This window comes from Rhinopithecus bieti, unplaced genomic scaffold, assembly GCF_001698545.2.
Source record: "Rhinopithecus bieti isolate Rb0 unplaced genomic scaffold, ASM169854v2 scaffold_29388, whole genome shotgun sequence".
Taxonomy (NCBI): domain Eukaryota; kingdom Metazoa; phylum Chordata; class Mammalia; order Primates; family Cercopithecidae; genus Rhinopithecus; species Rhinopithecus bieti.
In genome coordinates this window covers 1071913-1085899 of record NW_016813389.1, presented here as the reverse complement: position 1 = coordinate 1085899, position 13987 = coordinate 1071913, and the positions used below count along the sequence as shown (strand labels likewise).

At 53.3% G+C, this 13987-nt stretch overlaps 1 protein-coding gene across 5 annotated transcripts in view; it reads right to left on the bottom strand.

Annotated features, from left to right (window-relative positions):
* Nucleotides 1-8823, bottom strand: part of MIGA2 (mitoguardin 2) — a 37160-nt gene extending 28337 nt beyond the window's left edge. For 3 of the 5 annotated variants that reach the window (XM_017848293.1, XM_017848294.1, XM_017848298.1), the window contains exons 1-3: nucleotides 8660-8823; nucleotides 5595-5833; nucleotides 3926-4136 (exon numbers count right to left, since the gene is read on the bottom strand). In XM_017848293.1, the coding sequence (XP_017703782.1) occupies nucleotides 3926-4136; nucleotides 5595-5833; nucleotides 8660-8777 (568 nt within the window). In that variant the 5' untranslated portion in view covers nucleotides 8778-8823. Of the gene's footprint in view, nucleotides 1-3925; nucleotides 4137-5594; nucleotides 5834-8323 lie in introns of all 5 variants that reach the window. The other 2 variants (XM_017848296.1, XM_017848297.1) reach the window with 2 other exon arrangements.
* Nucleotides 8824-13987: the final 5164 nt, after the last annotated feature.

The following is a 13987-nucleotide window of genomic DNA, read 5'->3' as shown; positions in this document are numbered from 1 at the left end:
CGGTGGCTCAAGCCTGTAATCCCAGCACTTTGGGAGGCCGAGACGGGTGGATCACGAGGTCAGGAGATCGAGACCATCCTGGCTAACATGGTGAAACCCCGTCTCTACTAAAAATACAAAAAACTAGCCGGGCGAGGTGGCGGGCGCCTGTAGTCCCAGCTACTTCGGAGGCTGAGGCAGGAGAATGGCGTAAACCCAGGAGGCGGAGCTTGCAGTGAGCTGAGGTCCGGCCACTGCACTCCAGCCCGGGCGACAGAGCAAGACTCCGTCTCAAAAAAATAAATAAATAAAATAAATAAATAAAATAAAATAAAATAAAATACACAAATGGTTATATTTTAAAATAGAGACAAGGCCAAGCACAGTGACTCACACCTGTAATTCCAGCACTTTGGGAGGCTGAGGTGGGCAGATCACATGAGATCAGGAGTTCGAGACCAGCCTGGCCCATGTGGTGAAACCCTGTCTCTACTAAAAATACAAAAAATTAGCCAGGTATGGCCGGGCGCAGTGGCTCACACCTGTAATCCCAGCACTTTGGGAGGCCAACGCAGGTGGATCACAAGGTCAGGAGATCAAGACCATCCTGGCTAACACGGTGAAACCCCATCTATACTAAAAATAAAAAAAATTAGCCAGGAGTGGTGGCAGGCGCCTGTAGTCCCAGCTACTCAGGAGGTTGAGGCAGGAGAATCACTTTTTTTTTTTGAGACAGAGTCTCACTCCTTCGCCCAGGCTGGAGTGCAGTGTTGTGATCTCGGCTCACTACAACCTCTGCCTCCCAGGTTCAAGCGATCCTCCTGCCTCAGCCTCTTAAATAGCTGGGATTACAGGGGTGCACCCCATGCTTGGCTAATTTTGTATTTTTAGTAGAAAGAGGGTTTCACCATGTTGGTCAGGCTGGTCTGGCACTGTTGTCCTCAGATGATCCACCCACCTCAGCCTCCCAAAGTGCTGGGATTACAGGCTACTTTTGCTTCGTTTTTTTTTTTTTTTTTGAGACACAGTCTAGCTGTGTCACCCAGGATGGAGTGCAATGGCACAATCTTGGCTCACTGCAACCTCCACCTCCATAGGTGCCCCCGCCACCATGCCCGGCTAATTTTTGTATTTTTAGTAGAGACGGGTTTCACCATGTTGGCCAGGCTGGTCTCAAACTCCTGACCTCAGGATCCGCCTGCCTTAGCCTCCCAAAGTGCTGAGATTATAAGCGTGAGCCTCCACGCCCAGCCTTGCTTTTGCTTCTTAAAACAAGTTTCAGCGGGGCACAGTGGCTCACACTGTAACCCCAGCACTTTAGTAGGCCAAGGCGGCCAGATCTCTTGAGGCCAGGAGTTCGACACCAGCCTGGCCAACATGGTAAAAGCCCATGCCTACCAAAAATACAAAAATTAGCTGGGCATGGTGGTTCATGCCTGTAATTCCAGCTACTCGGGAGGCTGAGGCAGGAGAATCGCTAGAACCCGGGGGGCGGAGGCTGCAGTGAGCCGAGATCGTGCCATTGCACCCCAATCTGGGTGACAGAGTGAGACTCGGTTTCAAAAAAAAAAAAAAAGTCTCCCAAGATAAGGACCAAGATGAGAACTCCTTGCCCTGGAAAGAGATCAAGACAACATTCCAATGTAGCAAACACGGGGTCTCTGTATTACAAGATTAACAGGAGCCCTAAGAGTTTTTACAACCACAGCAGCAGCCACAAAACAGAGCAGTGGCTACCAGAGCTAGGGTAGGAGAGGGGCTGACACAGGGCATTTAGAGAGTGATAGAACAGTTCTTTTTTTTAAGTTTTTTTTCTTTTTTTTTTTTTAAGAGTAGTTAAGTGTAGTAGTGAGAAGCAGGGAAAAAGAGTAGACCGGCTGCGGTGGCTCATGCCTGTAATCCCAGCCATTTGGGAGGCTGAGGCGGGCAGATCACAAGGTCAAGAGATCGAGACCATCCTGGCTAACACGGTAAAACCCCGTCTCTACTAAAACTACAAAAAAAAATTAGCCGGGTGTGGTGGCAGGCGCCTGTAGTCCCAGCTACTTGGGAGGCTGAGGCAGAATAGTGTGAACCTGGGAGGCGGAGCTTGCAGTGAGCAGAGATAGCGCCACTACACTCCAGCCTGGGTGACAGAACGAGACTCTATCTCAAAAACAAACAAAAAAAAAGAGTAGAAGAAGGGGCCGGACATGGTGGCTCACGTCTGTAATCCCAGCACTTTGGGAGGCCAAGGCCGGGGGATCATGAGGTCAGGAGTTCGAGACCAGCCTGGCTAACATGGCAAAACCCTGTCTCTACTAAAAATACAAAAATTAGCCAGGCATAGTTGCATGCATCTGTAATCCCCGCTACTCGGGAGGCTAAGGCAGGAGAATTGCTTGAAACCGGAAGACAGAGGCTGCAGTGAGCAGATATCAGGCTACTGCACTCCAGCCTGGGAAACATAAGCGAAACTCCATCTCAAAAAAAAAAAAAAGCGGGGTGGGTTCGCTCACGCCTGTAATCCCAGCACTTTGGGAGACTGAGGCGGGAGGATCATGAGGTCAGGAGATAGAGACCATCCTGGCTAATACGGTGAAACCCCGTCTCTACTAAAAATGCAAAAAGTTAGCCAGGCATGGTGGCACGCGCCTGTAATCCCAGCTACTCGGGAGGCTGAGGCGGGAGAATCGCTTGAACCCAGGATGCGGAGGTTACAGTGAGCCAAGATTGTGCCACAGCACTCCAGCCTGGGCAACAGTGTTAGACTCCGTCTCAAAAAAAAGAGTAGAAGGATGGCCGGACGCAGTGGCTCACACCTGTAATCCCAGCACTTTGGGAGGCTGAGGCAGAGGGATCACTTGAGCTCAAGAGTTCGAGAACAGCCTGGCCAACATGGCAAAATCCCATCTCTACTAAAAATACAAAAATTAGCCAGACATGGTGGTACGTGCCTGTAGTTCCAGCTTCTTAAGAGGCTGAAGCAGGAGAATCGCTTGAACCTGGGAGGCTGAGGCTGCAGTGAACCGAGATTGTGCCACTGCCCTCCAGCCTGGGTGGCAGAGCAATACTCCGTCTCAAAAAAAAAAAAAAAAAAAGAATAGAAGGAGTGTGATCTGTGAGTGTGAGCAACCGACTGAGTGAACTCACTACCTTCTAACCAGCTGAATGATTCCTAACTATGGTGGTGGAGGGATGACTCTGTGTCAAAGACTAAAGAATAGTATGCTAAAAAGTACGAATCTTACTACATGCAAATTAAATCTCAATTTTTTTTTTTTTTTGAGACGGAGTCTCGCTCTGTCACCCAGGCTGGAGTACAGTGGTATGATCTCAGCTCACTGCAAGCTCCGCCTCCCAGGTTCATGCCATTCTCTTGCCTCAGCCTCCCGAGTAGCTGGGACTACAGGTGCCCGCCACCTCGCCCGGCTAGTTTTTTGTATTTTTAGTAGAGATGAGGTTTCACCGTGTTAGCCAGGATGGTCTCGATCTCCTGACCTCGTGACCCGCCTGCCTCAGCCTCCCAAAGGGCTGGGATTACAGGCGTGAGCCACCGCGCCCAGCCTAAACCTCAATTTTGAAGAGTGAAGGGGATGGGAGAAATACCACGTGGTTCAAGAACAACATGGCCCTTCCTGCACCTCAGCCTGGGGAACATCCCTCTCTGGACCCAGGAGCCACACCCCCAACCCACTCTGGACCTGGGTGCTCCCAAAGCGTCCTCAGCCAATGAGAACAACCAAAACCAGCACCACCAACAGAGCACACGCATCCAACCGCATCACCCTCCAGTACACTGACCGGAGGGAGGGACGCTACTGTCATCCTGTTCACAGATGAGGAGACCTTGGCTCTGAGACAGGAAGTCACTGGCCCAAGATCCCCCGGTAAAGAGTGACCCAGCTGGGATATGACCCCAGGATGTGACCCCAGGTCAGGCCCATGCCCACCACCTCACACCTACCTTTCTTCACTGAAGGGACCTTCCTGGCCAAGAGGATAGGGAGGGGCACCGTGCCCAGCTGCTCCCCTCCCATCTCGGGACCAGCCTGCTTCTTCCTTCTCCGTCGCCTCTTCAGCTGGTGGGCAGCCAGGGCCAGGGCCACAGTCCCCAGGGCCGTGGCAAAGAGGACTTTCCGCAGGCCTGGCGTCAACCGTAGCTGGGAAAATGCAGACTGCAGGGAAGAGGAGACGCTGCCGGTTACACCTCCCTGGGTCCAAGGCAGCAGGACTGCCCCAGAGCACCTCAGGGACAGGACATACACCAGCCCTCTGGCACATCTGCCAACCAGACGAGAGACTGAGAGGCAGCTGCCCTAGAAAGGGAACTTGACCAGCCTCCCTGAAACACGGACCACAAAAACATAAAGATGGCAAGATGCCAGTGCTGAGGAGGTGAGGTCTAAGGGCCGGCACCTTCAGTCATGATGACACGAGCTGCAGTGAGCAAGCACCAGCTGTGCCTGGCACTGCACTAGGACCTAGCCTAGGGTACCCATCTGCGTCCCTGTCATTTCCAGACGAGGAACCTGAGGCTCACCCAGGTGAAGACACATGCTCAAGGCGACAGAGGCAGACATGAAACCCAGATCTGCTGACCCCTGTTTCTCAGCGATGCCTCAAAGATGATGACACTCGCTCACCCGCCACCCCATCTGAACACTTCCTACTGCCGCACCTCACCCTCTGCCCTCTGGGCCTGGGAGCCCCTCAGGTGGGACTGCAACCCACAGGGCAGATCTTTGGTCAAGAGCCCAGTCAGCCACAAACATGTGAGTTGTTGGGGGGGGCACTGACCCCTTTTACAGACTGAGTAACTGAGGTCAAGAGTTCATATAGGACCAGGTGCAGTAGCTCATGCCTATAATCCCAGCACTTTAGGAGGCCAAGGTGAGTGGATGACTTGAGCCCAAGAGTTCAAGACCAGCCTGAGAAACATAGCAAGGCCCTATTTCTACCACAAAAAACTTTTTTTGTTGTTGTTGAGACGGAGTCTTACTCTGTTGCCCAGGCTGGACTGCAGTGGTGTGATCTCGGCTCACTGCAACCTCCGCCTCCTGGGTTCAAGTGATCCTCCCGCCTCAGCCTCCCAAGTAGCTGGGATTACGGGCACCTGCCACCAGGCCCAGCAAGAACTGTGTCTTGCTCTGTTGCCCAGGCTGGAGTGTAGTGGCACGATCTCAGCTCACGGCAACTTCCACCTCCTGGGTTCAAGCAATTCTCCTGCCTCAGCTTCCCAGGTAGCTGGGACTACAGGCGCACACCACCACGCTTGGCTAATTTTTGTATTTTTAGTAGAGATGGGGTTTCACCACGTTGGCCAGGCTGGTCTCGAACTCCTGACCTCAGGTGATCCGCCTGTCTCGGCCTCCCAAAGTGCTGGGATTACAGGCGTGAACCACCGCACCTGGCCCAAACAATTTTTTTAATTAATTAAAAAAAAAAAAAGAGTCCATATAGTCTTAGGCTAAAGAACAGGCCTCAAGCCTCAGACAACAAACCCAGTCCGAAGAGGAGACACCAGAGGTCTGGCAAAGCAAGAGCGAGGGTCAGTGTTCCTGGACACGGAGGAGCCCTGGGCTGAGCATGGAAGTGTTTCGCAGACCAGAAATACAACCCACTCCAATCCTTACCTGCCCAAACGTTGTGTACAGGAACACGGGGATCTCGGCCACCGTCATGGCCAGGGCCTGGATCATGGACGTGCCCTCAGCCCTCCGGAACGCCATGGCAGGGCCAATGCCCCAGGCAAAGTCCTCAGGGCCAAGAGCTTCCAAGGAGAATGTCTTCAACTGGTTGCCAGCTGGGTCCTGGGCACCATCCACGCCCCAGAAGGACAGGAACACACATACCAGAGGGCCCCTCCACAGAGCTAAGAGACAGACGACCAAGTCAGAGAAGAGAACGTGCACACGGGAACACGCAGAAATGCACACAAGAGCGTCCATGGGGGAGGAGGCGGGAGCAAAGCTTGCCTCTGGAACCCCAGGTCTGGAATGAGGCCCCAGGCCTCTGCATCTGCCCACCAGCGGGCAGCCCCACGCCCACAGACTCTCTGCCTACCAGGGGCCCTGCAAGCGGAAACATCTCTGGCCAGCCAGCCCAGGAGAGGACCCAGAAACTGAGAGGTGAACAGGTCACTCTCAGACTTAGGGCTTTCAGCCATATTTTCTCTACCTTTTTCAACCCATGGACCATTTGCTAAGCAAAAATCTTAGGCCCCAGACTGAGAATCATTGCATCTTTTTACCTCCCACAAAGTTAAGAATGTTTCCTTGCTGGGCACGGTGGCTCACGCCTGTAATCCCAGCACTTTGGGAGGCCGAGGCGGGCAGATTACCTGAGGTCAGGACTTCGAGACTGGCCTGATCAACATGGTGAAACTCCGTCTCTAATAAAAATACAAAAATTAGCCAGTGTGGTGGCACGTGCCTGAAATCCCAGCTACTTGGGAGGCTGAGGCAGGAGAATCGCTTGAATCCAGGAGGCAGAGGTTGCAGTGAGCTTCGATGGTGCCACTGCACTCCAGCCTGGGTGACAGAGCGAGACTCTGCCTCAAAAAAAAAAAAAAAAAAGACAAACAAAAAAAGGATTCTGTGAAGCTGATGCCACCCACCTTCTCCCCAGCCTCACCTCTGGTTTCCGATGAGGAAACTGAATCTCAGACAAGCTAAGTTAGGAGTCCAAAGTCACATAGCTGGTACATGGTAGAGTAAGACTTTGTGCTCAGTGCAACCCTTTTTGCTAAAGTTGACATGCAGCAGGAATTAGCAAGCCCCAGCAGACCACAGAGTACTGGGCAGCTTTCCCCTGGACCTCGGGAAATACTCCCCTCCCCCACAGGGTACCCCATTGCCCCTTCCCAAGGCCAGGAAATAAGTGGCTTGATCACACCTAGCCTGGACCCCAAGACCCAGCAGGGTGCTCCCCCACTTCCAGCTCCAAGCCTGAGGATGCCTTCAAGGTCTCCTGGGACCTCAAGCGGAAGGAACACACAGGACAGGACTGACCCTGTCTCCCTGGGATGGCGGCCAAAGTCACTGGGCCAGCAGAAGAAACAGCTTCTCCCCAGTGAGTGGGAAGGACTGAGGAGCCTGTCAGTCTAGCTCTAGGACTGGGGGGTGTATGAAAGAGGAGGGGCAGGCAGGGTGATGTTCTAGGGCTAAGGAAGCTTCCAGGTTGTCAAAGGTAGAGACATCCTACCAGGAGGCTGTGAATTGAGCTACGTGACCCACAGTGGTCAGGACCTAGGTCAATACTGTAAGCCACATCCCCCTACCCCTCACCCCAACCCCAGGCTGGCTCAGGTCTCAGAAAGAGGGAAGACAAGAACATCAGAGGGCCAGCAGCTACTATTTCCCAAGCCCTTACTCCAGGCCAGACTCAGAACAGGCTCTCCACGACAGGCTTGGGGTCCTGTCCTCTCAGAACCCTCGCAATGACCAATGTTTATCTCAAGGATGGGGAAACGCGGAGGCTCTGAGATGAGGCAGCCTGCCTGAGGTCACTGAGTACTAAGCGGCCAGGCTCTGGGGGATCTTGAGACCATGGTAGTGTTTCCCAGCTGCTGCCAGCTACAACTGCCGCTGCTCCTTCCAGGCCACACCTGTAGGACTTCTGGGCCTCTAAGTGAGAAGCCCACATGGCGTTAAAGATGAGCCTGAACACATGCTCCAGGGGTGACAGAGGCCCACTGTTTGCCGGAGAGTCCAGAGCAGCCCCTTGTCCCCACTGGGAGGCAAAGCCTGCAGGTGCGAGGTAACACCACCAGCCCCCAAGCCTGCTTCACTCCAGGGATGGATCCAAATCCAGTCAACCCACACTGTGCCTGTCCCCCTGGCACCCTGGCCATCCCCCAGGGCCTAAGGTGAGACCCCTCCACCTCCTCTCCACAATGAAAAGTCCACAGCAATGTCCCCTACCAAATGGACACTTCTACTGCTGTGCAGGGCCTGGCCCCACTTGGGCAGCCATCTCTCGTGCCCTACAATCTTAGGCAGACACCTCCTCATTCCACCGTCACCACAGCACTTACAGCACCCTCAGCCTGGGTGTCTAAGCTTATCATCCCACGCGCCTCCTCCCCTGCGCTAGGCAACCCCACTAATGAATCTGGCCTGTGCACTCGCTCATTCCGCCTGGACCCCAACAACGTCCCCGACTCCCTTGAGCCACTCACTCTGCCCAGTCTCCTATTCACCCCATGCCGGACCCCTCAACAGTCCCACCATGCCGGGCACTGGGCATCCCCGCGCTGGACCTCAGCAACATCCCTGTCTTCAGAAATTGCTCACTCCACCCCAGACATCTTAGGCAGCCCCTTCTTCTCTTGCCCCCACACCGGAATATCCTTGAAACTCACCCAAGTACCCTCTGGCGCCGCTCACGGCCAGCACACCTGCTCCTTCCATCCCGGGTGCTCTCCCCGCCTCGGATCGGGTACCTACGCGCCTGCTCCAATCCCCGCCACGTTCCAGGCCTGGGCATCACCTCCCTGACCCAAGTACCTTCTCGTTCCACTCCCAAGCAAGGCACCCTCTCGCATCTTCCCTGGCCTGGGTACCCACTCATTCCAAACCCAGCACCTTCCCGGTCCAGTTGGGCCCGGTCACCCGCGCTCACTCGGTCCTCCGCTCAAGTCCCGGGCCCTGCCGCGCTGCCCGACCGCCTTGGGGACTCAGCCCGGGCCGATACTCACCCGGGATCCCATCGCTACGGAAGGGCAGCGTCTCCTTCCCCCGCAGCTGCGCAACCAAACCGAGGCCGTCGGGGGCGTGGCCTAGCGCCAGGCCCACCCGTTTCTGGCCAATGAGCATCGCTAAATCGCTGAGGACCGCCGCAGCCTCTGGCCAATTAGGCGGGTCATGTGACCAAGCTGATAGCCCGCCTCTCCCGCCCTCTTCCCCGCCCCCTAGTGCGGTTGAAGCGCGAAAGTGGTCTCTTCTCTTCTACTATTGGCCATTCAGATTAGATCGACATGGGCGGCTGGGTGGGGCGGGGCCACTCTTAAAGCGGCTGAAGCGGAGCTGCCAGACCTCTAAGGGGGTTTCTTGGAGGACGCCAAAGCAGGCTGAGCTCTCACATTAAGATGCTCTACTCTTGTCGTTCCCCACAAGGACAAATCCTTCCCACTCTCCAAGCGCCCATTTTCAAATACTACCGCCCCTGATTTCCCGCAGCATGCTCTTATACTGTCCCTACTCTCCCCCTTGTTCTGGAGTTGTTTGCCAAAGTGCCAGGTCTCGCCTGCTAGACAGTGTCTCTGAGAGCTGGAGTCAAGGGGTCTTCAGTTCTGGCCACCTATCTGGGTCTTACAGTAAACCCTAGGATTGAGATCAGGCCGACCTGAGATGGAATCAAGTGTTGCTACTTCAGTTCTCTAGAGTTTACCCCTGTGTGAAATGAAATAGGGATGAGGCCGGGTGCAGTGGCTCACGCCTGTAATCCCAGCACTTTGGGAGGCCGAGGTGGGTGGATCACGAGGTCAGGAGTTCGAGACCAGCCTGTCCCAACATGGTGAAACCCTGTCTCCACTAAAGATTAAAAAAAAAAAAAAAAAAATTAGCCAGGCGTGGTGGCACACACCTGTAATCCCAGCTACTCGGGAGGCTGAGGCAGGAGAATCTCTTGAACCCGGGAGGCAGAGGTTGCAGTGAGCTGACATCCAACCATTGCACTCCAACCTGGGCCACAGGGTGAGACTCCATCTAAAAAAAAAAGGAAAAAAGAAATAGGGATAAAATTCTTCCCTTTCCCGAATCACAGGGTTTTGGTGAGGATGGAAAGAGGGCGGAGTGTCAGCCCTTCCATAACTGTGAAGAGCTGGGCACAACTACATTTTAAAATTGCAATTGTCGGCTGGTATCGGTGGCTCATGCCTCTATCCCCAGCACTTTGGGAGGCTGAGGTGAGTGGATCACTTGAGATCAGGAGTTCGAGACCAGCCTGGCCAACATGGTGAAAACCCGTCTCTACTAAAAATACAAAAGTTAGCTGGGTATGGTGGCAAACACCTATAATCCCAGCTACTTGGGAGGCTGAGGCAAGAGAATTGCTTGAGCCGGGAGGCGGAGCTTGCAGTGAACCAAGATGGCACCACTGCACTCCAGCCTGGGCAACAGAGTGAGACTCCATCTCAAAAACAAAAACAAAAAAAGCCCAGGAGCAGTGGCTCACGCCTGTAATCCCAGCACTTTGGGAGGCCAAGGCAGGTGGATCACAAGGTCAGGAGATCAAGACCATCCTGCCCAACATGGTGAAACCCCAGCATGGTGGCGTGTGCCTGTAGTCCCAGCTACTCAGGAGGCTGAGGCAGGAGAATCGCTTGAAACCGGGAGGCGGAGGTTGCAGTTGAGCCGAGATCGCGTCACTGCTCTCCAGCCTGGGTGACAGAGCAAGATTCCATCTCAAAAAAAAAAAAAAAAAAAAGAAAATTATAATTGTCGGTAAAGCCCCATTCCTTCATTCATTCAACTAATGTTTTCTGTCTGCCAGCCTTTTGGCTGGACATGGGAACTCAGTGGTGGACAGGAGGCAGGTATGTGGTGGCCCCAGGGGAGTTCATTGTCTGGGGAGCGGATACTTAATCACAATCCCCTGTGATGGTTACTCTAATGGGGGAATGTGGGATACCAAGGAGACACCTGGGCTTGCCTGGGGAGGTGAGAGGCTCCAGAAAGAAAAGCGGGGTCCAAGGCCGGATGTGGTGGCTCACGTCTGTAATCCCAGCACTTTGAGAGGCGGAGGTGGGCGGATGAGGTCAGGAGTTCAAGACCAGCCTGACCAACACGATGAAATTAGCCAGGTGTGGTGGCGTGCCCTGTCTATGTCGGCCCCCCATGCTCAACCCCTTGTGGGAGGGAGCATGTGGGTGGCAAGTGCGGGATCCGGCTGGCTGCTTTGGGCGTGGGCAAAAGGAGGCTCCATGCAGGCCCCATGGTGGTGCCCAGGTTGGGGTGCCTGCAAACCCTGAAGCCCCAGAGGACATGTTACAGTGCTCTCTTAGCTCTGCTGTCCATGGATGGCAGTGTGTTATCAGCTCGGTAGGGTCCTTGCTTTACCGTGTGGGGTGGCTGCCCTCTGCCAGTGAGAGCAGAGGGCCAGCATGACAACCTTTTTGGGGTACCCGCAGTTGGTGAGTCCTGAGCTCTCATCTAGTGTCCAAGAATGAGGTCACCTGGACACTCGAAGGATAGTGAAGGAGGATAATTTTATTTTATTTTGTTTTATTTTTATTTATTTATTTATTGTTTTGAGATGGAGTCTTCCTCTGTCACCCAGGCTGGAGTGCAGTGGCCTGATCTCAGCTCACTGCAACCTCTGCCTCCCAGGTTCAAGTGATTCTCCTGCCTCAGCCTCCCAAATAGCTGGGACTACAGGCGCCTGCCACCACCACGCCCAGCTAATTTTTTGTATTTTCAGTTGAGACGGGGTTTCACCATATTAGCCAGGATGGTCTCCATCTCCTGACCTTGTGATCTGCCAGCCTCGGCCTCCCAAAGTGCTGGGATTACAGGTGTGAGCCACCGCGCCCAGCGAGAATTTTATTAAGCAGTAGAAATGACTCTCAGCAGAGAGGTGAACTGGAAAGCAGATAGAACGGGCAGGTAATCCTCCCCTGAAGCTTTGCCACTCCGGATGGCTCTTCCCTGTAGTCAAGCCATCTCCCTGAAGTTAAGCCATTTCTCCTCTGAAGTCCAGCCTCTTCACTCTGAAGGAAAGTCGCCTCTCTCCAGTCAAGCCACTTCTCTCTCCCTACCGAGTCTGGGTTCTGTGGGGGTCTTTAAAGGTACAGGATGGGAGGTGGGGTGGGCTGCAGGTAGTTTTGGAAATGGCAATATTTGATTGGTAAAAAGGCACTATTCAGAAAGAACCAATCAGGAGAGAGCAGGCAAACGGATAGAAGTTCTCACTTTGGGCCACAGGATTCAGGCTTTTCAGCTGGAAAGCAGGGTTTTGCCAGGGACCTGCCCCTGCCTGCTTAGTGTTTCTCTGCCTTCTGCCTCTGTCAAAGGCATGCTTCCCAGTTTGTGGGATGGTCACCTTGCAGTCTGTACCCTTTTATAAGAAATAAAATCTTCTTTCCTTCTCTAAATGTATACATCTTGATTTTTTTTTTGAGATCGCGTTTCACTTTTTTTTTTTGAGACAGAGTCTCGCTCTGTAGCCTAGGCTGAAGTGCAGTGGTATGATCTCGGCTCACTGCAACCTCCGCCTCCTGGATTTAAGCTATTCTCCTGCCTCAGCCTCCCTTGTAGCTGGGACTACAGATGCACACCACCACGCCTGGCTAATTTTTGGATTTTTAGTAGAGACGGGGTTTCACCATCTTGGCCAGGCTGGTCTCGAACTCCTGACCTCGTGATCCACCCACTTCAGCCTCCCAAAGTGCTGGAATTACATGTGTGGGCCACCGTGCCTGGCCGGAGTTTCGTTCCTGTTGCCCTGGCTGGAATGCAATGGCTCACTGCAACCTCTGCCTCCCCGGTCCAAGCTATTCTCCTGCCTCAGCCTCCCTAGTAGCTGGAACTGTAGGCGCACACCATCATGCCGGGCTAATTTTTGGTATTTTTAGTAGAGATGGGGTTTCACCATGTTGTCCAGGCTGGTCTCAAACTCCTGACCTCAGGTGATCCGCCTGCCTTGGTCTCCTAAAGTGTTGGGATTACAGGCGTTCGCCACTGCGCCCGGCCTACATCTTGATTTGTTTTTTTGAGACGGAATTTCGCTCTTGTTGCCCAGGTTGGAATGCAATGGAGTGATCTCGGCTCACCGCAACCTCCTGCCTCACTTTGGGCCACAGGATTCAGGCTTTTCAGCTGGGATGTAGGGTTTTGCCAGGGACCTGCCCCTGTCTGCCTAGTATTTCTTGGGGATTCAAGCGATTCTCCTGCCTCAGCCTCCCAAGTAGCTGGGATTACAGGCATGTGCCACCACGCCTGGCTAATTTTGTATTTTTAGTAGAGAGAGAGTTTCTCCATCTTGGTCAGGCTGGCTCAGTTACCGAGATCAGGGCAGAAGAGAGGAGGAGAGGTCAGAGGGGAGGAGTAAAGGGAGGAAACCCAAGGGAAACGTAGTGGAAGAAATAGGAACAGGAGGGGGGCGTACGAATAAAGAGAACAGAGATGAAGAGGTACAAATAGGGGAGAGGCAGCAGGCACAGCGTAGGGGGAGGAGAAAGCAAAAGAGGCCCATTTTAGAGATCTGTTGCATGGATTGGTGACCACAGTCACTTAGTGACTTTGGGAGACTGAGGCAGGCAGATTGCCTGAGATCAGGAGTTCAAGACCACCCTGGGCAACATGGCGAAACCTCCTTTCTCCTAAAGTACAAAAAATTAGTGGGGCATGGTGGTGGGCACCTGTAGTCCCAGCTACTCAGGAGGCTGAATGAAGCAAGAGAATCGCTTGAGCCCCGGAGGTGGAGGATGCAGTGAGCTGAGATCACACCACTGCACTCCAGCCTGGGTGACAGAGCAAGACTCTGTCTACAAAAAAAAAAAAGTATTGCATAATTGCTAAAAGAGTACATTTGAAATGTTCTCACCACAAAAAAAAAGTAGGTGAGGTGATGGACATGTAAATTGATTTCATCATTCCACAATTTCATCACCTTGTAGACTGTAAATACATATTTAACAATTAAAAATTTTTAGGCCGGGCGCGGTGGCTCAAGCCTGTAATCCTAGCACTTTGGGAGGCCGAGACGGGTGGATCACGAGGTCAGGAGATCAAGACCATCCTGGCTAACACGGTGAAACCCCGTCTCTACTAAAAAATACAAAAGCTAGCCGGGCGACGTGGCGGGCGCCTGTAGTCCCAGCTACTCGGGAGGCTGAGGCAGGAGAATGGCGTAAACCCAGGAGGCGGAGCTTGCAGTGAGCTGAGACCCGGCCACTGCACTCCAGCCTGGGCGGCAGAGCGAGACTCGGTCTCAAAAAAAAAAAAAAAAAAAAAAAAAAAAACAATTAAAAATTTTGAAAAGCATTGGTAAGATGTCAAATAATATGTAATTATGGTGTGTAACT